The 22992-nt window shown below is 51.7% G+C and overlaps 1 protein-coding gene across 5 annotated transcripts in view; it reads left to right on the forward strand.

Moving 5' to 3' along the window:
- Nucleotides 1-22992, forward strand: part of NISCH (nischarin) — a 186180-nt gene that overhangs the window by 125395 nt on the left and 37793 nt on the right. For 4 of the 5 annotated variants that reach the window (XM_078661890.1, XM_078661891.1, XM_078661893.1 and 1 more), the window contains exons 11-13: nt 946-1074; nt 6385-6504; nt 7242-7350. In XM_078661890.1, the coding sequence (XP_078518016.1) occupies nt 946-1074; nt 6385-6504; nt 7242-7350 (358 nt within the window). Of the gene's footprint in view, nt 1-945; nt 1075-6384; nt 6505-7241; nt 7359-22992 lie in introns of all 5 variants that reach the window. The other variant, XR_013601160.1, reaches the window with a different exon arrangement.

Below are 22992 nucleotides of genomic sequence, written 5' to 3' on the forward strand. Positions count from 1 at the left end.
CTTCATGCCCTCGCCTGGACCCCAGGGTCGGTGCTCTCCATGCCCTCGCCTGGACCCCAGAGTCGGTGCTCTCCATGCCCACGCCTGGACCCCAGAGTCCGTGCTCTCCATGCCCTCGCCTGGCCCCCAGAGTCGGTGCTCTCCATGCCCTCGCCTGGACCCCAGGGTCCGTACTCTCCATGCCCTCGCCTGGACCCCAGGGTCGGTGCTCTTCATGCCCTCGCCTGGACCCCAGAGTCGGTGCTCTCCATGCCCACGCCTGGACCCCAGGGTCGGTGCTCTCCATGCCCTCGCCTGGACCCCAGAGTCCGTACTCTCCATGCCCACGCCTGGACCCCAGAGTCCGTACTCTCCATGCCCTCGCCTGGACCCCAGGGTCGGTGCTCTCCATGCCCTCGCCTGGACCCCAGAGTCGGTGCTCTCCATGCCCTCGCCTGGACCCCAGAGTCCGTACTCTCCATGCCCACGCCTGGACCCCAGAGTCCGTACTCTCCATGCCCTCGCCTGGACCCCAGGGTCGGTGCTCTCCATGCCCTCGCCTGGACCCCAGAGTCGGTGTTCTCCATGCCCAGGCCTGGACCCCAGGGTCGGTGCTCTCCATGCCCGCGCCTGCCTTCCTACAGTCCTAGCTGAAACACCCAGCGCAGTGACGGTTCAACATCCTGTTGTGTGTTGACGTTTTCTTCCCACTGTAATGAGTTTGCCCAGCGTTGTTGAATTGCACAGTTATAAACAATAGGTTTCTGCTATATAGAAGTTTTTGCTTTCTAGTTTTCTTGCTTTAGATTGAATTAAATCTTCGAGTGCCCATCGTGATGAGTTCACCAATAAAGTGTGCTCTCCTCTGCTTGTAGTCAGCCCCTCCGACTGTGCTACGCCCCAACTTCTGTACTCTAAAGACCCCAAAACAAGGCGCCCGAAGTTTAACCTGCTTCCATCTTTCAGATCGAGGAGATCCGGCACATCGGGAGCCTGCCCTGCCTCGAGAGGCTGATCCTGACCAATAATCCCTTGACCATCTACCCAGACTACAGAACCAAAGTGCTGGCTCAGTTCTGGGACCGCGCCTCGGAGGTAGGACCCTTCACCTCTGAACCCAAGATATGTATAGATGCACCTGTGTTTGTGTGACTGTCCTCGGAGGTAGGACCCTCTACCTCTGTTCCTAAAATACTTATAGGTGTACCTGTGTTTGTGTCAATTGATGAATTGGTTTCCATTACTTCTTTTCAGGAATAAGTAACCTAAATTTACAAATAATCAATATTCAAATATATAATAAAGTATAGTTTATCATCAATTCAAAGAACAAAATTCCATTAAAACCTCGTATACAAAAACATCCATGCGCTCCTCCCTCGCAGCGAGTGGTTGTAGCCCGCACCATGCCCAGGCTTCGTGGCGCAGCGAGGGGGTTGTAGCCCGCACCATGCCCAGGCTTCATTGTACAGCGAGGGGGTTGTAGCCCGTACCATGCCCAGGCTTCACGGGTTGTAGCCCGCACCATGCCCAGGCTTCATGGCGCAGCGAGGGGGTTGTAGCCCGCACCATGCCCAGGCTTCATTGTGCAGCGAGGGGGTTGTAGCCCGCACCATGCCCAGGCTTCATTGTGCAGCGAGGGGGTTGTAGCCCGCACCATGCCCAGGCTTCATGGTGCAGCGAGGGGGTTGTAGCCCGCACCATGCCCAGGCTTCATGGTGCAGCGAGGGGGTTGTAGCCCGCACCATGCCCAGGCTTCATGGTGCAGCGAGGGGGTTGTAGCCTGCACCATGCCCAGGCTTCATGGTACAGCGAGGGGGTTGTAGCCTGCACCATGCCCAGGCTTCATGGTACAGCGAGGGGGTTGTAGCCCGCACCATGCCCAGGCTTCATGGCGCAGCGAGGGGGTTGTAGCCTGCACCATGCCCAGGCTTCATGGCGCAGCGAGGGGGTTGTAGCCCGCACCATGCCCAGGCTTCATGGCGCAGCGAGGGGGTTGTAGCCTGCACCATGCCCAGGCTTCACGGGTTGTAACCCGCACCATGGCCAGGCTTCGTGGTGCAGCGAGGGGGTTGTAGCCCGCACCATGCCCAGGCCTCATTGTGCAGCGAGGGGGTTGTAGCCTGCACCATGCCCAGGCTTCACGGGTTGTAACCCGCACCATGGCCAGGCTTCGTGGTGCAGCGAGGGGGTTGTAGCCCGCACCATGCCCAGGCCTCATTGTGCAGCAAGGGGGTTGTAGCCCGCACCATGCCCAGGCTTCACGGTGCAGCGAGGGGGTTGTAGCCTGCACCATGCCCAGGCTTCACGGTGCAGCGAGGGGGTTGTAGCCCGCACCATGCCCAGGCTTCATGGCGCAGCGAGGGGGTTGTAGCCTGCACCATGCCCAGGCTTCACGGGTTGTAACCCGCACCATGGCCAGGCTTCGTGGTGCAGCGAGGGGGTTGTAGCCCGCACCATGCCCAGGCCTCATTGTGCAGCGAGGGGGTTGTAGCCCGCACCATGCCCAGGCTTCACGGTGCAGCGAGGGGGTTGTAGCCCGCACCATGCCTAGGCTTCATGGCACAGCGAGTGGGTTGTAGCCCGCACCATGCCCAGGCTTCATGGTGCAGCGAGGGGGTTGAAGCCCGCACCATGCCCAGGCTTCATGGTGCAGCGAGGGGGTTGTAGCCCGCACCATGCCCAGGCTTCATGGTGCAGCGAGGGGGTTGTAGCCCGCACCATGCCCAGGCCTCATGGTGCAGCGAGGGGGTTGTAGCCCGCACCATGCCCAGGCTTCATGGTGCAGCAAGGGGGTTGAAGCCCGCACCATGCCCAGCCTTCATGGCGCAGCGAGGGGGTTGTAGCCCGCACCATGCCCAGGCTTCATGGTGCAGCGAGGGGGTTGTAGCCCGCACCATGCCCAGGCTTCATGGTGCAGCGAGGGGGTTGAAGCCCGCACCATGCCCAGGCTTCATGGTGCAGCGAGGGGGTTGTAGCCCGCACCATGCCCAGGCTTCATGGTGCAGCGAGGGGGTTGTAGCCCGCACCATGCCCAGGCCTCATGGTGCAGCGAGGGGGTTGTAGCCCGCACCATGCCCAGGCTTCATGGTGCAGCAAGGGGGTTGAAGCCCGCACCATGCCCAGCCTTCATGGCGCAGCGAGGGGGTTGTAGCCCGCACCATGCCCAGGCTTCATGGTGCAGCGAGGGGATTGAAGCCCGCACCATGCCCAGGCTTCATGGTGCAGCGAGGGGGTTGAAGCCCGCACCATGCCCAGGCTTCATGGCGCAGAGAGTGGGTTGAAGCCCGCATCATGCCCAGGCTTCATGGCGCAGTGAGGGGGTTGTAGCCTGCACCATGCCCAGGCTTCACGGGTTGTAGCCCGCACCATGCCCAGGCTTCATGGTGCAGCGAGGGGGTTGTAGCTCTCACCATGTCCAGGCTTCATGGTGCAGCGAGGGGGTTGAAGCCCGCACCATGCCCAGGCTTCATGGCGCAGCGAGGGGGTTGTAGCCTGCACCATGCCCAGGCTTCATGGCGCAGCGAGGGGGTTGAAGCCTGCACCATGCCCAGGCTTCATGGTACAGCGAGGGGGTTGAAGCCTGCACCATGCCCAGGCTTCGTGCTGCAGCAAGGGGGTTGTAGCCTGCTCCATGCCCAGGCTTCATGGTGCAGCGAGGGGGTTGTAGCCTGCACCATGCCCAGGCTTCATGGTACAGCGAGGGGGTTGTAGCCCGCACCATGCCCAGGCTTCATGGCGCAGCGAGGGGGTTGAAGCCCGCACCATGCCCAGGCTTCATGGCGCAGCGAGGGGGTTGTAGCCTGCACCATGCCCAGGCTTCATGGTGCAGCGAGGGGGTTGTAGCCCGCACCATGCCCAGGCTTCATGGTACAGCGAGGGGGTTGTAGCCCGCACCATGCCCAGGCTTCATGGCGCAGCGAGGGGGTTGTAGCCTGCACCATGCCCAGGCTTCACGGTACAGCGAGGGGGTTGTAGCCCGCACCATGCCCAGGCTTCATTGTGCAGCGAGGGGGTTGTAGCCCGCACCATGCCCAGGCTTCATGGCACAGCGAGGGGGTTGAAGCCTGCACCATGCCCAGGCTTCATGGTACAGCGAGGGGGTTGTAGCCCGCACCATGCCCAGGCTTTATGGCGCAGCGAGGTGGTTGAAGCCTGCACCATGCCCAGGCTTCATGGTACAGCGAGGGGGTTGTAGCCCGCACCATGCCCAGGCTTCATGGTGCAGCGAGGGGGTAGAAGCCCGCACCATGCCCAGGCTTCATGGTGCAGCGAGGGGGTTGAAGCCTGCACCATGCCCAGGCATTGTGGCGCAGCGAGGGGGTTGTAGCCCACACCATGCCCAGGCTTCATGGCGCAGCGAGGGGGTTGTAGCTCTCACCATGCCCAGGCTTCATGGTGCAGCGAGGGGGTTGTAGCCCGCACCATGCCCAGGCTTTGTGGCGCAGCGAGGGGGTTGTACCCCGCACCATGCCCAGGCTTCATTGTACAGCGAGGGGGTTGTAGCCCGCACATGCCCAGGCTTCATTGTGCAGCGAGGGGGTTGTAGCCCGCACCATGCCCAGGCTTCATGGTGCAGCGAGGGGGTTGTAGCCCGCACCATGCCCAGGCTTCATGGCGCAGTGAGGGGGTTGTAGCCCGCACCATGCCCAGGCTTCATGGTGCAGTGTGAGGGTTTTAGCCACAACATGCCCAGGCTTCATGGCGCAGCGAGGGGGTTGAAGCCCGAACATGCCCAGGCTTCATGGTGCAGCGAGGGGGTTGAAGCCCGCACCATGCCCAGGCTTCATGGTGCAGCGAGGGGGTTGTAGCCCGCACCATGCCCAGGCTTCATGGCGCAGTGAGGGGGTTGTAGCCCGCACCATGCCCAGGCTTCATAGTGCAGTGTGAGGGTTTTAGCCACAACATACCCAGGCTTCATGGTGCAGCGAGGGGGTAGAAGCACGCACCATGCCCAGGCATTGTGGCGCAGCGAGGGGGTTGTAGCCCACACCATGCCCAGGCTTCATGGTGCAGTGAGGGGGTTGAAGCCTGCACCATGCCCAGGCTTTGTGGCGCAGCGAGGGGGTTGTAGCCCGCACCATGCCCAGGCTTCATTGTACAGCGAGGGGGTTGTAGCCCGCACATGCCCAGGCTTCATTGTGCAGCGAGGGGGTTGTAGCCCGCACCATGCCCAGGCTTCATGGTGCAGCGAGGGGGTTGTAGCCCGCACCATGCCCAGGCTTCATGGCGCAGCGAGGGGGTTGAAGCCCGCACCATGCCCAGGCTTCATGGTGCAGCGAGGGGGTTGAAGCCCGCACCATGCCCAGGCTTCATGGCACAGCGAGGGGGTTGAAGCCCGCACCATGCCCAGGCTTCATGGTGTGAGGAGGATTCCCAATGATGAAGCATTCCACCATTGGTGGGTGAGGGAAACCGTCCTTTATAAGGGCGCCTCCATTCGAGTCCGCTCTTTTTGTGTATTGGTTTATTCCACTTCTGCCAGATGGGAGAGGAAGGGATCTTGTACCAGTCCTCCCACAGGACAGCCCTGTACCCGGCAGGACCTCGGTCATTCCCTTCACAGCCTGGCCTGCCTCGAGTGCGCCTCTTTAGGGAGGATATTATGCATCCGAGAATGCCTCGTATCATCGCCTCTGTAGCAAGTTTTGCTTCCTGCTATCGTCCTTTGTAACTGGGAGTGGGGTGGTTGTCCACCCATAGTGCAGACCTTTAGAGTAGCCAGTCTAATGCCCACTACAAGTCCCAGAAGTTGGTGTGTCTGCCGCCCTCCTTAGGTTTGTCATAAAACTAATGCACCCCCACACGGACGGTGTAGTTTCTTTATCTGAGCAGTACCTCTACCCACCTCCCCCCACCCCCCTTAACCCCCCAACAGTTATTTCCTTGTCGTGACTACTGTGTAGACACAACTGTCTCTGCACAGCACCTCCTGGGATAACGGGCCGGGGTCTTTATTGTTGGATTTCATCTCCCTGCACAGAATTGTTTTATGCAATGTGTGTTAGATGATGTTTTTATTTCATAACCTATTTATGTATTGTGGTATGTTCCAAGACTTATTTTTACGTGCATGCGACAACTGCATGCATTGGAAGCCAGTTTTAAGCCCCGCCACTAAAATAAATATTCACCTATTGCATGAAGTATGTAAAATGGATTGTAACCGTAGTAATACCTTATGCATGGAGGCCCCTCTTGAAGCCTCCAGGTGGTAGCTGTGTTCACCCAGCAGAATCTCTTGGCCCCTGAGGGCCACTGAGGGCCCTTCAAGTCTGTTTGTCCTTCCATCCCATGTGTGCAATGCTCTCGATGAAGACATTAGGACCTGACCTGCTGCTGTTGATACTTCCAGCGACGACCACCTCCTAGTTCCCTCTCTTACCACAACCTTCTTTGTCGTAGGTTTGCCTGGACAACACCGCGACGACGGAGAAGGAGCTGGACACCGTGGAGGTGTTGAAAGCGATCCAAAAGGCCAAAGACTCCAAGAACAAGCTGAACAGCATCAGCGCCAGCAGAAAGGTGAGTGGTCCTGTCCCTCTGGACAGATCTGTCTCCACAGACCGTTGACTGTGCTCGGTCCCTGCATCTCACAAGCAGGTTTGTCTGTTCTGTACCGCGTGTCATGCACCGTGGCCCTGGCGCGCTTTAGAATTTGCCGCCGGTAGCCGTGGTCGCAGATTGTCAGATGTGCACTACCTGTTCATCGGCTGTGCAGAATACTATGAAACCCCCTTTAACGAACTGATCAAACCACCACGATTATAAGGGTGTACCTATGGTGGGCTAGCCGTTCTAGGCACCAGCCCAGCCGTACGTTGCTACATTGGAAGTCTTCTTACACTGTGCTGCGACCAGCACTCTGTGTGCCAGGCCTCGTGGGTCAGCCTTGTCCTTGGGTCTTCCGCTGAGGTAGGATTGGGGGCTGGCAGTGGTCTGTACTCATCAGTCATTAGGTTGCCCAAAAGGTTCACCAGGCAGGTGTGCTCATTGGATCAAGACACAATGGCTCTTGTTCCAGGTTGTGAGAGACTGGAAACCCACAAGAAACGCCGCCTTCCTCTGGGTGGTTCTCTTGTGGTGCTTCATCAGGGTTGAAGACGGTGTGTGCGTAAGCACCCGAGGGGGAGTGCTTACTTGTGTGATGCAAACTCTTGCACAAGTCCTTGTGAAGCCTCTGGCCATGTAACAGAAGTCCAGCTGCCTCTATATTTTCCACCACAACTTTGTCCGTTAATCAGTTTGTGCTTTTTTGTCAGATTGGCGAAGACTCCAGGCCCACTGCTGCCGGCTCCAAGGCAGACTGCTCCTCTGTCCCTGTCCGCCCTTCTTCTCCTTCTCTGCCTTCTCCTCTTAGCTCCAGCCAAGGTAATCAAGTATGTATCGTGCTGCTTGGCCTGGCGCTCTTTGATTCTGGTTTTCTGCACTGCACAGTCATGTGTGTGTGGGGGTTAGTGGGATGGGGTGGGTGAGTGAGTTGTGTGGGGGAGCACTTGCATGTCAGGAGAGACCACACAATTAATACCATTTCTGTTGCTTGAGTTGAAGTTGTACGTTTTGAGTTAATCCTTAGTCTAAGTTGAAGACTTGTCTGTGTGGTGTTATGCTTGCTGGTCTTGTCAAATTGAATATATTGTGGGTTGTATAATACATGTGTTCGAGGCATATGGGCTGCAGACCACACACTATTGCATAGATCACCATCTGGTGGTGGGCCCGGATGATTACACTTTGTTGTTGTCTTGGAAGAGTATATGTCTGTTGGATGACTCCTTCTGTACATCGTAGTGCGCATGGGCTTCGACTCAATCTTCAGATTGTTTTTTTTCGCCATCGGGCTCGGATGTGTTTATCGTTCGATCCCGTTACCGATCTCTTTTCGACTTCCAGTCCTTCATCATACCATCGGTATCGTCTTCGACTGTAATTTCGGTTACCCGCGTCGAAGAAAGGCTTGCACTTCTTGATTCCAGCTTTCTTCGGGGCCGTCGGGCCCAACTGCGCCATTGGGCCTTTGGCTCATGGAAAGAACACCCTTCAAGAAGTGCCCTCAGTGTGGACACAAATTCCCTCACACTGATCTTCATGAGGTTTGCAATCTGTGCTTGTCTCCAGAGCACGAGAGTCAAGACTGTGAGGCCTGCGCTTCGTTCCGGTCCAAGAAGACCATCCAGGATCGTCGAGCTCGAAGAGTCATGGCACAGTCATCTTCATCGAGACCAGACCTCATCATAGACGAGGCTCCGATCAAGGTAGAGTCCGAAGAACAGCAGCAGGACGACATTGTTTCCGAAGCAGAGGATTCAGCTTCCGGAGCCGGGGATCAATCAGAAGACGACGATCTTCTTCCAGCTGGTCAACAGGTTGTGAGTACAAGCGTCAACCCTGTTCACCCCCCCATACCGGGACAGTCTTCGGTTCCACCTCCACCTCCGGGTCCAGGTGCACACCGACCAAAACCTTCCGACGCCCCGCCTTCTGGCTCAACAACGAAGATTCCAAAAAAGCCTCCAGTTGACTTGGGCTCGAGTCAGTCTGTTGGTCCCCACAAGCAAAAGGTCCTCAAACCAAAATTAACCCCGGCACCGAAGCAGCCATCGGTACCGAAACCGGTTGAGGCGAAAACGAGCTCGGCACCGAAAGATGTTCCCAAGTCTACCGAACCGAAAACCACTCAGGTTCCGAAAAAAGTCGACCCGAAGCCTGCTTCGGCATCGAAACACACTTCGGCACCGAAGGTCGATGATTCCAAATGCACTTCGGGAACAAAAATTCCGGATCCAAAAAATGCATATCAGAGAAAGAAACATGATACCAAGTCTTCGGAACCGAAGCCAAAATCCGCTCCAAAGACAATAGACACTGTAAAACATAAGCATTTCGGTCCCAAACAGGATAAATTGGCACCGAAAAAGGATTTTTCAGCAGAAGAGCTTTTCCACCCAGACCCAAAGCAAAAGACTTTGTATTAATCCAAAGACTGGACATGTCATTACAGTGCCTGAAAAGAGGAAAATTGTCTATCCCAAACCACCTCCAGTTCCTCTCAAAAAAACATGCTCAAATTTCCCTCATAAGAATTCCTTCACCATTGATAGAGATTGTGAGAAGTTGGCCTGATATATAATGTTCACTATTCTAGTGAGCACTCTGTATCAGTCCAAACAACCCTTATTGATGATTGGTTGTAAGTCAACCTTATAGACCAGCTATCCTAGTAGCATGGATACGAGCAGTCTAAGGCTAAGGGCCAGATGTAGGTAAAACTTATTTACCGATTCTTAATTACCGAATTTTACCGATTCGGTAATTAAGAATCGGTAAATAGGAAGTGGGGGTATGTAGGAACATCCAGATGTTCCATTTACCGAATCGTTAAGAATCGGTATTTACCGATTCGGTAAATACCGACCGGTAATGCTCCATTCATTCCTATGGGCTTTGAAGCCCATAGGAATGAATGGGGCATTACCGGTCGGTATTTACCGATTCGGTAAATACCGATTTTGACAAGGGTGCAGGGGGTGTCACTTTGACACCCTCTAGCACCCCCACAAAAGGTTCGGGGGCCATATGGCAGGCATACCTGCCCTAAGGGTAGGTCTGCCTGTCATATGGCACAGGTGTGCATGCACACATGTGCATGCACACCTGAATCGGTATTTTAACATCAAATACAATTTGATGGTAAAATACCGATTTTGTAGGCCTTGTGGGACTCAGAAGAGTCCCACCTACATATCAATTTTACCGATTCGGTAAATATACCGGTCGGTAAATTTACCGACCGGTATATTTACCGAATTGGTAAAATTACCGATTTTCCCTGTTTACCTGCCCCTACATATCAAATGCCAAATACCGGTCGGTAACGGCCGAATGCGGCCGTTACCGACCGGTAAAACCCTACCTACATCTGGCCCTTAGACTCTAGAGGGCGTGTTAAGCCAGCTGTTTTACCATCACATTACCCCTTGATCACCAAGTGAAAGGACACCACACAAGTTGTTATCAAAAATAAAGTGTATTTATTTATAACAAGACTACCCTGGCTGTTTATGAGACAGGGAGCTAAGCACACAACAAAACTCTTAAAGAATTACTGAAAGTCGCACAATTTACACAAATGCCCGAGGGGCACGAAAAACCATAAACACAAGAAGTGGAATGCGAAGTTACTAGCAGGTAAGTAATACTTTTCTAGACTGTAGAAACGCTAGGCCTACAATGCTGAACCCTTAGATTAGAAGCAGGAGGCCTAGGGACGCCGTGTGCAGAGTGGGAACTCTCACGCGTAATGCGGGAACAAGTCTATGGATACTAGCACTTCACAAAGTTACTGTTCTCGGGCGAACCCGACTAGGTGGGTCGAAAACAAGGGTGGATCCGAACACTTAGGGTGTTGGACTATGCTGGAGCACCGGAGTACTCAGTTTACCTAGCCCAGGGGCTGCGGCTGCATAGGGTTCAAGTTGCGTCGGAAACCCTCGTTGAAGATCCAGGAGCCTGAAGAAAGAAGTTGCTGGCAGGCGGCCAGTGAAGGAGTTCGTGGTGATCCAAGCCTGGATCAGGGAAGAAGAAACCTGTAAGCAGAGGGGACCAAGTTCTGAATCACTAGCCAGTGATTTAGGTGGGCACCAGGATGGCACCGGACGAAGTCACCTCAGCCAGGTGAGTGGGCGCTGCTGGGCTCTGCAGGTGCTCGGACCAGGAGGCGTTGTCGGCGACCAGGATGGAGATGCGAGCTGTCCCACGAAGGTACTTGCTGTCGACGTCGCTGGACCCAGGATTGGGCAACAAGTCTTGGCAAATGCAAGGCCCACGCGGTGGACCTAAAATGGCGTCTTGAGTGGACCAGGAGGGTCCAGGGTGCCTCTCTGAAGGAGGGAAGCAAGGGCCAGTCTGGAGCAACCAGACCAGCGGTGTTTGTCGTTAGAGTTCGTCGTCAGAGGGTCACTAGCCAACGGGCAAGTGACCTGGACAACGCAGTGAGCAGCAAAAAGCAGAAGGGCCCCACGCAGATCTCGTGGATGCAGGGGAGCTGAACTTCGGTGCTGGAGCTGCTCAGGGTCGGGGCTTCTCTTACCCCAAAGCACTCAGTCGAGGGTCACTCGGTGGTCGTGCTGGACAAGCGTCGTGCAATTCTGAAGATGGCCGGTCCCTCGAGGTCTCGTCGCACCCACGGATCACAGCTGGGCTGATGATGTAGGTTGAGGTCAGAGGTGCCAGGGAAGCCGGTTCTCGTCGTGCTGGAGCAGTCTTGATCCGGAGGAGAGACTGGCAACAAACCGCGATGCTTGGTTGGTGCCTGCTGCTGCAGGGCGACTACTCCTTAGTCACAAGGGAGAAATCTTAGGAAGAAGTCTTGAGTTCCTTTCGTGGAAAGTAGTTTCAGGATTCAAAGATGATCTAATTTGGAAGGGGGCCAGTTCCTACCTTTATCCTGCAAAAAGGGGCTGGCACGCGACTAAGTCCTGCCCTATGGGTGGGACTAGGAGGGGGGTGGTTACACCCCTCTCCTTTGGCGGGCTTTCCCCAGATCAGGGGCTGGAGTGCCCCTGGAACTGGTTCCAGCCGGCCTATGCACAGTGAGCACCGGGGTGCCACTTGCAGTCACCTTCCTCTAAAGCCCTGCCTACCTAGGATACACAAAATCCTGTCTGGGACGGTGCTGGCACCGCCCCTGGCAGGAAACCCTTTGTCCTTGCCTCCTGGGCTGGGAGGACTCCCAGCAGCAGGAGGGCAGACTTGTGTCTCGGTGGCAGCATCCATTTTGTGGAGCTAAGGCTCTGTCTAACTTTAACCGGGGTTACAGGTTACATACATGTCGTGTCCCTCTAGAAGGGTGGAATGCTAACCCCGTCGCCAGAATTGGCGAGGGGTTATTATTCCAATTTGTATGACACCTTACTCGACATGTTTTGATAAAGCGATACCAGAGTTGGCACATAACCGCAAGGATTATAATGCACTTAAGAGTATATGGTATGCGATATCATGGAAACGGCTAAGGGATGGATCCCGAAAGCCGCAGACAGGCTCAGCTCATGCCAGAGCACCATCTCACACGATTCCAAGCACTCTGCCTTCAGGATTGTTAAGGCCTGCCATAGGAGTGACTGATAGGAGATCTGTGTGTCCATTTTTAGGGTTAGATATAGGTATACTATATCTAAAGCAAAGGGTGATTACACCACCTTGCCCCAGCTGTCGTGCAGCCAGTTGTGTCAGATTTGGATGGCCAGCCAGGGGTGGCATAATACATGCTGCAGCCCCTGGTAGGCCCTGGGTACACCTATGCCCTGGGCACCTAAGGTACTCTGTACAGGGACTGATAAGGTGACTCAGTATCCAATTAGATATGTACCTAAGGTACATGGAATCCATTTTACAGAGAGAGCAGTAGGCCTGGGGTCCTGACTAGCAGGGCCCCAGGTCAACTAAGTCAGAAAACCAGCAAAACACCAGGCAAAAAGTTGGGGGCAACCATAGTCAGGGATCTACCTTCCTACAGAGATACCAACAGATATTTCTCCTGTACACTCACCAACCAGCACACATAGCATTATACCACAGGATGATGATGATGAAGACCATTATTCACAGGGGGTAGAAAGTGAGCATCACCTAGACGACACAGATGCTCCACTCCCTGATTAAGAGTCTAAGCTTTTAGATGCTTCAGGGAAACGCACCATCTCACAAGCAGCCAATGTCTGGAGAATTGCTAACACTCACGCTTTGTTAGCGAGATGTGATCGAGCTCACTATGATGAGTGATATTGCTCTGGCAAATATTGCATGAGTGATTGTAAGACCAGGGCTTCTGACTTAATACAAGAAGGCAAGGTTATTACAAATACCTCAATCCGCTGTGCACTAGACACTGCAGACACAGCCTCTAGAGCAATAAACACAGGAGTATTGTTGCGTAGACATGCATGGCTACGCATCTCTGGGTTCAAGCCAGAAGTACAGGCCAGTATCTTAAATCAACCCTTTGACCAGCAACATCTCTTTGGTCCAACGGTTGATAATGCACTAGAGAAGATGAAAAAAGATACAGATACGGCAAAACCCATGGGAGCTTTACAAACTCCGACCCATAGAGCGTCCTTTCGTTGCTCCTCAAATAGAGGCGCCTCTAAGGGTTTTCGAACTGACAACACCTCCTCTTCTTACAAAGCGCCCACCCAAACCTCGCCCAGTAGAGGGTATTACAGAGGAGGATATAGAGGTAACAACAATAAGGGCAGAGGCAGAGGCAACAACAACCGCAATGCCTCTACTCCCAAACAGTGACTTCCATTCCATCCCCCCAGACCATTCCACTCCTGTCGGGGGGAGATTACAACAGTTCCTACCTGTCTGGAACTCCATCACCACAGACAGGTGGGGGAGACAAATAATTCTGTCAGGTTATTACCTGGAGCTCACCTCCACTCCTCCAACAATACCTCCCAGATAACGTCCCATGTCACAGGAACATCTCATACCCCTAAGGCAAGAGGTGGCATCTCTACTGCAAAATAATGCAATAGAACCAGTCCCAAAACACCAGCAAAACACAGGAGTGTACTCCTTATACTTTCTCATACCCAAAACGGATGGTTCCCTCAGCCTATACTAGATCTAAGGCCCCTAAACCTGTACATACAATCCAACCACTTCCATATGGGCACATTACATACAACAGGTTCTGCCGCTGTTAAAACAAGCCAACTTCCTTGCCACATTAGATCTCAAGGACGCCTACTTCCACATTCCTATCCATCAATCTCACAGAAAGTACCTATGATTTGTACTAGACGGTCAACACTACCAATTCAAAGTACTCCCTTTCGGAGTAACTACAGCACCTCGAGTGTTCACAAAGTGTCTAGCAGCAGTTGCAGCGCACTTGAGAAGGGGCAACATTCATGTCTTCCCATACCTAGTTTACTATTTAATAAAATCCAAGTCATACCACCAATGTGTACAGCACACGCATCAGACCATCTGCCTGTTGCACAAGCTAGGAGTCACAGTAAATCAAAAGAAGTCACACCTCCAACCATCCCGGTCTCAACAGTATCTAGGTGCCACAATAGATACCTCCAAAGCAATTGCATACCCCAGTCCAACAAGGATACAAAGTATGCAAGCTCTTATACAAAAATTCCAGCCACAACACTCACTACCAGCTCGCGTGTTCATGCAGTTAATAGGAATGATGTGGTACAAAAATGGTGGTGATGGACGGAGCATCTGAACCAATCAAACACTCACACCCAGTCAACAGATCTGGGTTTGATCCATCACCGTTCTTTAGCCCACTCTGCCACCCCAGTTCAGACATGGCCATATGTTCCCATGAGGCACAGGGTCAGACTAATTTGCATATAGCCATGTCTGAACTGGGGTGGCAGAGTGGGCTAAAGAACGGTGATGGATTAAACCCAGATCTTTTGACTGGGGGTGAGTGTTTGATTGGTTCAGATGCTCCGTCCATCACCACCCCCTTTTGTACCACATTAATAGGAATTATGGCATCTTGCATTTTCATAGTACCATATGCAAGACTACAAATGCGCCCCATACAAGAGTGCTTGGCAAGTCGGTGGAATCGGGCTCAGCAACAAATAACAGATCTAGTGGTGCTAGACGACCGGACATATCACCCTCTGCAACGGTGGAACACCAAAAACCTTCCCAAGGGCCGGCTGTTCATAGAGCCTGTTCCACAAGTGGTGCTAACCACAGAGGCATCTCTCTCAGGATGGGGAGCGCATTTAGAAAAACACACAGTACAGGGCACATGGACACCACAACAAAAGTTACTCAACATAAACCATCTGGAGTTGTTAGTGATTTTTCTAGCTCTAAAATCGTTTCAACATTACCTATCAAGCAAAGCTGTACTGGTCCGTACAGACAATGACGGCCATGCATTGCATCCAAAACCAAGGAGGAACACACTCCCTACAGCTCTCCCGGCTGGCGCAGAGCATATGGAGGTGGGCCATTCCTCAAAAAATATTTCTTTTAGCAGAACATCTAACCGGAGTTCACAATCAAGTTGCAGATCTGTTAAGTCGTCAAAGACAACAGATACACGAGTGGGAACTTCATCATCAAGTTCTTCAGCTATTTTTTCAAAAGTGGGGCCAACCAGAGATAGATCTATTCGCCACACACCTCAACTCCAAATGCCCAAGCTTCACCGAGAGATACCCACCCCCATTGTCCAAAGGCAATGCGGTATGGATGAGTTGGTCAAACAAATTTGCAAACGCTTTTCCACCTCTCCCACTAATTCCGTTAGTGGTATGCAAGCTACAGCAACATTCCCTCACATTGATACTCATAGCACCAACCTGGGCAAGACCACCGTGGTATACCACACTACTAGAGCTACTGACACAGAACCATGGAGAGATCATGCATCCAGACCCAATGCAGCTCAATCTAGCGATTTGGCTCCTGAGGTCTTAGAATGTGGATACCTCATTCTTCCGCCTGATTGCATGAATGTCATACAAGAAGCGAGACGCCCCACCACTAGAGCATGCTATGCAACCAAGTGGAAAAGGTTTGTTGTGTATTGCACAAAAAACAAAATTAACCCATTAGATGTTTCCATACAAAAACATCATATGCTACCTACGCCATCTAAAAAGATGTAATTTAGCGTACTCCTCAATCAGGTTACATCTTGCTGCTATAGCAGCCTATCTTCAAAACGGACAACGTTTGTCATTGTTTAGAGTACCTGCAATCAAAGCGTTTATGGAAGGACTCAAAAGCATAATTCCTCCCAGAATACCACCCTCTCCTGCATGGAATTTAAATATTGTTCTCACTAGACTTATGGGTCCTCATTTGAACCATTACATAATTGTGAGTTAGAGTTCCTTACATGGAAAGTTGCTTTTTTAGTTGCTATTACCTCACTCAGAAGAGTCAGTGAGATCCGAGCATTAACAATTCGACAACCATTTATACAACTCCATCACAACAAAGTGGTTCTTAAAACAAACCTGAAATTCCTGCCAAAAGTCATTTCACCGTTCCATCTCAACCAATCTATTGAGTTGCCAGTATTCTTTTCCCAACCACAAACAGTTACAGAAAGAGCCCTACACACATTTGATGTAAAAAGAGCGCTCCTCTACTACATTAATAGGACAAAACCGTTTTGTAAAACAAAACAACTGTTTGTGTCTCTTTCTCCTCCACACACAGGCAATCCTATTTCAAAATCCGGCATTGCAAGGTGGATTGTTAAGTGCATTCAAATCTGTTACTAAAAAGCAAAACGCACTCTATCCATTCCCCCTAGGGCTCATTCTACCCATAAATTAGGGGCATCTATGGCATTCCTAGGAAATATACCATTAGATGATATCTGTAAAGCAGCTACATGGTCTACACCGCACACATTTACAAAACACTAATGTGTAGATGTGCAGGCAAAACAACAAGCAAGTGTGGGCCAGGCTGTACTCAAAACATTATTTCAAACTACTGCAACAGATACGGGTGGTCGCCGCTAAGGGAGAAAACTGCTGTGCAGTCGATGCAATAGTGTGTGGTCTGCAGCCCATATGCCTCGAACGGAAAATGCTACTTACCAGTAGGCATCTGTTCTTGGCATGTAGGGCTGCAGAACCACACACGCCCTCCCGCCTCCCCGGCTACCTATATCTGTTCCAGTAATATCTTAATAGATACACAACACATGGCTATGCTTCTCTGTACTGATACAACTCCATCATTTGCCCAATGGCGAAAACAATCTGAAGATGGAGTGGATGCCCATGCGCACTACGCTCTACAGGGGGAGTCATCTACCAAAGAAAGACTCTTCCAAGACCGCAATAAAGTGTAATCTTCCGGGCCCACCACCAGATGGTGATCTATGCAATAGTGTGTGGTTATGCAGCCCTACATGCCAAGAACAGAGGCATACTGGTAAGTAGCATTTTCCTTATGCTGGAAATCCATATTAAACTCTTGCTAAGTTCATAAAAGAGTTCAAGTGTCTGGTCATAAGTTGTAGGAAGGATCTCGCCTCAAATTTGGGTCAAGCAGGATAAGATGTCGCAGATGTTTGCTCCCCACAGCACTTCAGCTGACCATTGCGTATTTCAGCTAGCAGCTCATAGGCCACCAGCATATTTATTCTCTTGCTGCACTCGAGAGTAGCACGTGAAGTTCTGTGGTAGAGATTGCAAGACCTCCCTTGCAACCTGTTAAGCAAACATGCAATTAATACTTGGCTCTGCTGCCCAGGGAGTACGTGTCATCCATAAGGGTTGTGAGTAAGGGGTGCAGACGAACCATCTCTCCCCCAGGGAGTGAGTGTCTGTTGTTAGAGCTTGAATGAGTGAGCTGTGCGGGATGATCATCTGGATGTCTCCTAAGATGAATGAGTGTCCACCCTCAGTACAAATGACCTGCAGGTTCCCACGTGAGTGAGTGTATGATATGGCACCTTGAGTGAGTGAAGGGTACTAGTGTTGTGCGTGTTTCCCCTCACAAGTGTGTGTAAGCCACGGGGGCTTGATGAGTAGAGATTATAATCTCCAGAGCATCTCCCCTGGTGACTGAGTGTCTGCACCGTGTGATCGCTGGCTGGTCTGTGGATCTGCAGAGACGCTTCGTCAGTGCATCGATTCCCGCTCCAAGAGAGGGAGTAGCCTGTATGCAGAGTCTACACTGCCTCCTGTGTGTCCAGGGCCCTCAGGGTCTCCATCCCACCTCCAGCCCTAAAGCGGATTCCTCTTCAATTTCCACTTCCATTGGTTTGTGTCCATTCAGCTGTGGTCAGTCCTGGTGATTGTAGACCTGTTGCAACCATCCTTCTTCCCTCCATGGGTCCCAGAGTATTGTTATTTGAAGTTGAGACTGAACCTTATCCATTAAATCCAGTTCAGTTGAGAGTGGTGAGACCGGTCTGTCCACCGTGGCGGGGGGAGGGGTGGTCTTTGTTACTGGAAGATCTCCACCACAGCTATCCTTTTCCAAGATGTCGGCCTTCGAATCCGATGCTCAGCGAGAGGGAGCTGAGCAGCTGCTGTACCCCCTGGTGTAAGGACTGACTGCTGCACTTTGCTTCCCCTGAGACTCAAGGGCCCAAAGGAAGTGACGTGCTTATCCATTTGGAAAGCCAGGGTACTGGTGCCCATGGGGCAGCTGTGGGAATACTGCTAAGTGGCCACCAGAAGGCATAGGTCCCCAAAAATGGCTACACATCTGGTTAACACGTTGTGTAGTCCCTGAGGCCTGTGATGAACGACAGTCCCCATGCTGGGGACACCCCCCAGTACTCACTCATTGCCTACCCCTGGACCCTGAGGGAAGGTCTCCAGTTGTGCTCTCTCTGAGGTCTGACCAGACTGGCCGACTCTGACGCATCTGAAGCCAGAGGTGCAGGTGACATTTAACAACTTGTGGGTTGAAAACATTGGGATTCCTTCATTGTTCAGCTCCTCAGCATTACTGGAAGGGCTTTGTCGGGCTCGTGCCAGACCAGGGTCCTATGGAACCATCTACACTACCTCCAGCTTCAGCAACATCACCTAAAGTTTAAGAACAAACTAAATGTAACCCGGTCAGAGCATGTGGATACTCTAACACTGACCACCGCACCCCAGAATCTAAAGGTGAGGTGCTGAACATCTGTCCCACACCCCAGAATCTAAAGGTGAGATGGTGAACATCTGTACTGTACCCCAGAATCTAAGGGTGAGGTGCTCAACATCTGTCCCACACCCCAGAATCTAAAGGTGAGGTGCTGAACATCTGTCCCACACCCCAGAATCTGAAGGTGAGGTGCTGAACATCTGTACCAGACCCCAGAATCTAAAGGTGTGTGATGTATTCCTATAGGTTCTGTATCGATCCCCCTATTCCTGACCCTATTCTGGTTAACAAGTTAACTAGCAGCCATCCCATGAGGCAGAAAACCCCCATGATGCAGGAACCGTTATCTGATAAAGCCACACTACGGCACAGGAACGTGTTATCTGATTAGGTCATAACGCTTGCCATCTAATTAGACAAGCGATATTCCTCCAGCCCCTGATAAGGCATACGGAGTTCTCCAAACAAATCAAACCTATGACAGACCTGGGAAAAACCCTGCGGCCATTGTTTTGATTTCACCGAGAACTTCAGCAAAAGAATGTGCTAACCACCAGGTCGTATGACATCCTTATTGACGTATCTATGTCCATCCTTACGTCAATCTCGGCACCTTAAAGGTATCAATATTACCGATATTGCCCTATGCAAACACACGCGGTGGTGACGAGATCGGAGCAGCCAGACTTGCCGAAGCCCAGAGCAGAGCAGACCCCGCTGACGCAGCCCCGCCTTCCTGACGCGCTGAGAACGAGACGCTGCTTTCTCCTGCCGAGAAATCCAGCTCCGGCGCTTCCGGGTAGCCCTCGCAGGCAGCCTGGAATATCGAGACCAGAGACGAGAGATACCATCCCTCATTCATCCTAGATTCCAGGTACGGAACTGAATAACCCCTTGCAGAGAATTCTTTAGTCAGTCACTTGGCAAAACAAACTTAACTTAAACTGTAACTTTCTATTCCCACCCACCTATTAGGCTTAGGTCAGGTACACGGGGTAGGCGTAGTTAGAAACACCAGTTGAGTACGATTAGTCAAATGTAAATGTGTATGTATTCATTTTATCCATTTTAAACCTTCATATGGCTTAGAAACCATATCAATGTTTTTACAGTATTATTTTATACTTCTGCTTTTATTGTATGCACTTTACTTAACCATAAGTATTGCAATAATATCGATCCATTTCTCTTGTATGAGAAAAGAGACTGATCAATAAATAACATCTTTTATTGAACACGCCCGTCTCTTCCTTTTCTCTACAATCTGGTGAGACTAAGAATGCACGTACTGACTGAGTAAAATAAGTCGTCTTTTGTTTTCACACGACTCTCGAGATACACTCTTGATTAGGGGAGAGCAAAGTTGTCATGTTCTATGGTTGTCAGAAACTAAATCCCTTCTTGTCGATCCAGGGAGGTTCAACTCCTCCTTGCCTATTCGAGAAAGTTTCTAGTGAACTCTGAGCTAGCTGGCAAACCCAAAACTTTAAGTCTAATATCGACAGTAGTAGACCTAGTTAACGTCTGGTCTAGGCCTATACTATTGAAGGTATTATTCCACTGCGCAGAGCCTATTGGGATAATAGGAACTACACTACAGGTGAGGTGCTGAACATCTGTACCAGACCCCAGAATCTAAAGGTGAGGTGCTGAACATCTGTACCGCACCCCAGAATCTAAATGTGATGTGTAGAACATCTGTCCCACACCCCAGAATCTAAAGGTGAGGTGCTGAACATCTGTCCCACACCCCAGAATCTGAAGGTGAGGTGCTGAACATCTGTACCAGACCCCAGAATCTAAAGGTGAGGTGCTGAACATCTGTCCCACACCCCAGAATCTGAAGGGGAGGTGCTGAACATCTGTACCAGACCCCAGAATCTAAAGGGGAGGTGCTGAACATCTGTACCGCACCCCAGAATCTAAAGGTGAGGTGCTGAACATCTGTACCGCACCCCAGAATCTAAATGTGATGTGTAGAACATCTGTCCCACACCCCAGAATCTAAAGGTGAGGTGCTGAACATCTGTACCGCACCCCAGAATCTGAAGGTGAGGTGCTGAACATCTGTCCCACACCCCAGAATCTGAAGGTGAGGTGCTGAACATCTGTACCAGACCCCAGAATCTAAAGGTGAGGTGCTGAACATCTGTCCCACACCCCAGAATCTGAAGGTGAGGTGCTGAACATCTGTACCAGACCCCAGAATCTAAAGGTGAGGTGCTGAACATCTGTACCGCACCCCAGAATCTAAAGGGGAGGTGCTGAACATCTGTCCCACACCCCAGAATGTAAAGGTGAGGTGCTGAACATCTGTACCGCACCCCAGAATCTAAATGTGATGTGTAGAACATCTGTCCCACACCCCAGAATCTGAAGGTGAGGTGCTGAACATCTGTCCCACACCCCAGAATCTGAAGGTGAGGTGCTGAACATCTGGACCAGACCCCAGAATCTAAAGGTGAGGTGCTGAACATCTGTCCCACACCCCAGAATCTGAAGGTGAGGTGCTGAACATCTGTACCAGACCCCAGAATCTAAAGGTGAGGTGCTGAACATCTGTACCACACCCCAGAATCTAAAGGTGAGGTGCTGAACATCTGTACCGCACCCCAGAATCTAAAGGTGAGGCGCTGAACATCTGTACCGCACCCCAGAATCTAAAGGGGAGGTGCTGAACATCTGTCCCACACCCCAGAATGTAAAGGTGAGGTGCTGAACATCTGTACCGCACCCCAGAATCTAAATGTGATGTGTAGAACATCTGTCCCACACCCCAGAATCTAAAGGTGAGGTGCTGAACATCTGTACCGTACCCCAGAATCTGAAGGTGAGGTGCTGAACATCTGTACCACACCCCAGAATCTAAAGGTGAGGTGCTGAACATCTGTATCACACCCCAGACTCTAAAGGTGAGGTGCTGAACATCTGTACCACACCCAAGAATCTAAAGGTGAGGTGCTGAACATCTGTACCACACCCCAGAATCTAAAGGTGAGGTGCTGAACATCTGTCCCACACCCCAGAATGTAAAGGTGAGGTGCTGAACATCTGTCCCACACCCCAGAATGTAAAGGTGAGGTGCTGAACATCTGTATCACACCCCAGACGCTAAAGGTGAGGTGCTGAGCATCTGTACCACACCCCAGAATCTAAAGGTGAGGTGCTGAACATCTGTATCACACCCCAGACTCTAAAGGTGAGGTGCTGAACATCTGTCCCACACCCCAGAATCTAAAGGTGAGGTGCTGAACATCTGTCCCACACCCCAGAATCTAAAGGTGAGGTGCTGAACATCTGTCCCACACCCCAGAATCTAAAGGTGAGGTGCTGAACATCTGTCCCACACCCCAGAATGTAAAGGTGAGGTGCTGAACATCTGTCCCACACCCCAGAATGTAAAGGTGAGGTGCTGAACATCTGTCCCACACCCCAGAATGTAAAGGTGAGGTGCTGAACATCTGTACCGCACCCCAGAATCTAAACGTGATGTGTAGAACATCTGTCCCACACCCCAGAATCTAAAGGTGAGGTGCTGAACATCTGTACCGCACCCCAGAATCTGAAGGTGAGGTGCTGAACATCTGTACCACACCCCAGAATCTAAAGGTGAGGTGCTGAACATCTGTATCACACCCCAGACTCTAAAGGTGAGGTGCTGAACATCTGTCCCACACCCCAGAATGTAAAGGTGAGGTGCTGAACATCTGTCCCACACCCCAGAATGTAAAGGTGAGGTGCTGAACATCTGTCCCACACCCCAGAATCTAAAGGTGAGGTGCTGAACATCTGTACCACACCCCAGAATCTAAAGGGGAGGTGCTGAACATCTGTCCCACACCCCAGAATGTAAAGGTGAGGTGCTGAACATCTGTACCGCACCCCAGAATCTAAATGTGATGTGTAGAACATCTGTCCCACACCCCAGATTCTGAATGTGAGGTGCTGAACATCTGTTCCGCACCCTAGAATGTAAAGGTGAGGTGCTGAACATCTGTACCGCACCCTAGAATGTAAAGGTGAGGTGCTGAACATCTGTCCCACACCCCAGAATGTAAAGGTGAGGTGCTGAACATCTGTACCAGACCCCAGAATCTAAAGGTGAGGTGCTGAACATCTGTCCCACACCCCAGAATGTAAAGGTGAGGTGCTGAACATATGTCCCACACCCCAGAATCTAAAGGTGAGGTGCTGAACATCTGTACCACACCCCAGAATCTAAAGGGGAGGTGCTGAACATCTGTCCCACACCCCAGAATGTAAAGGTGAGGTGCTGAACATCTGTACCGCACCCCAGAATCTAAATGTGATGTGTAGAACATCTGTCCCACACCCCAGAATCTAAATGTGAGGTGCTAAACATCTGTATCGCACCCTAGAATC

The sequence above is a fragment of the Lissotriton helveticus genome, chromosome 9 (genome assembly GCF_964261635.1).
Source record: "Lissotriton helveticus chromosome 9, aLisHel1.1, whole genome shotgun sequence".
Taxonomy (NCBI): Eukaryota; Metazoa; Chordata; class Amphibia; order Caudata; family Salamandridae; genus Lissotriton; species Lissotriton helveticus.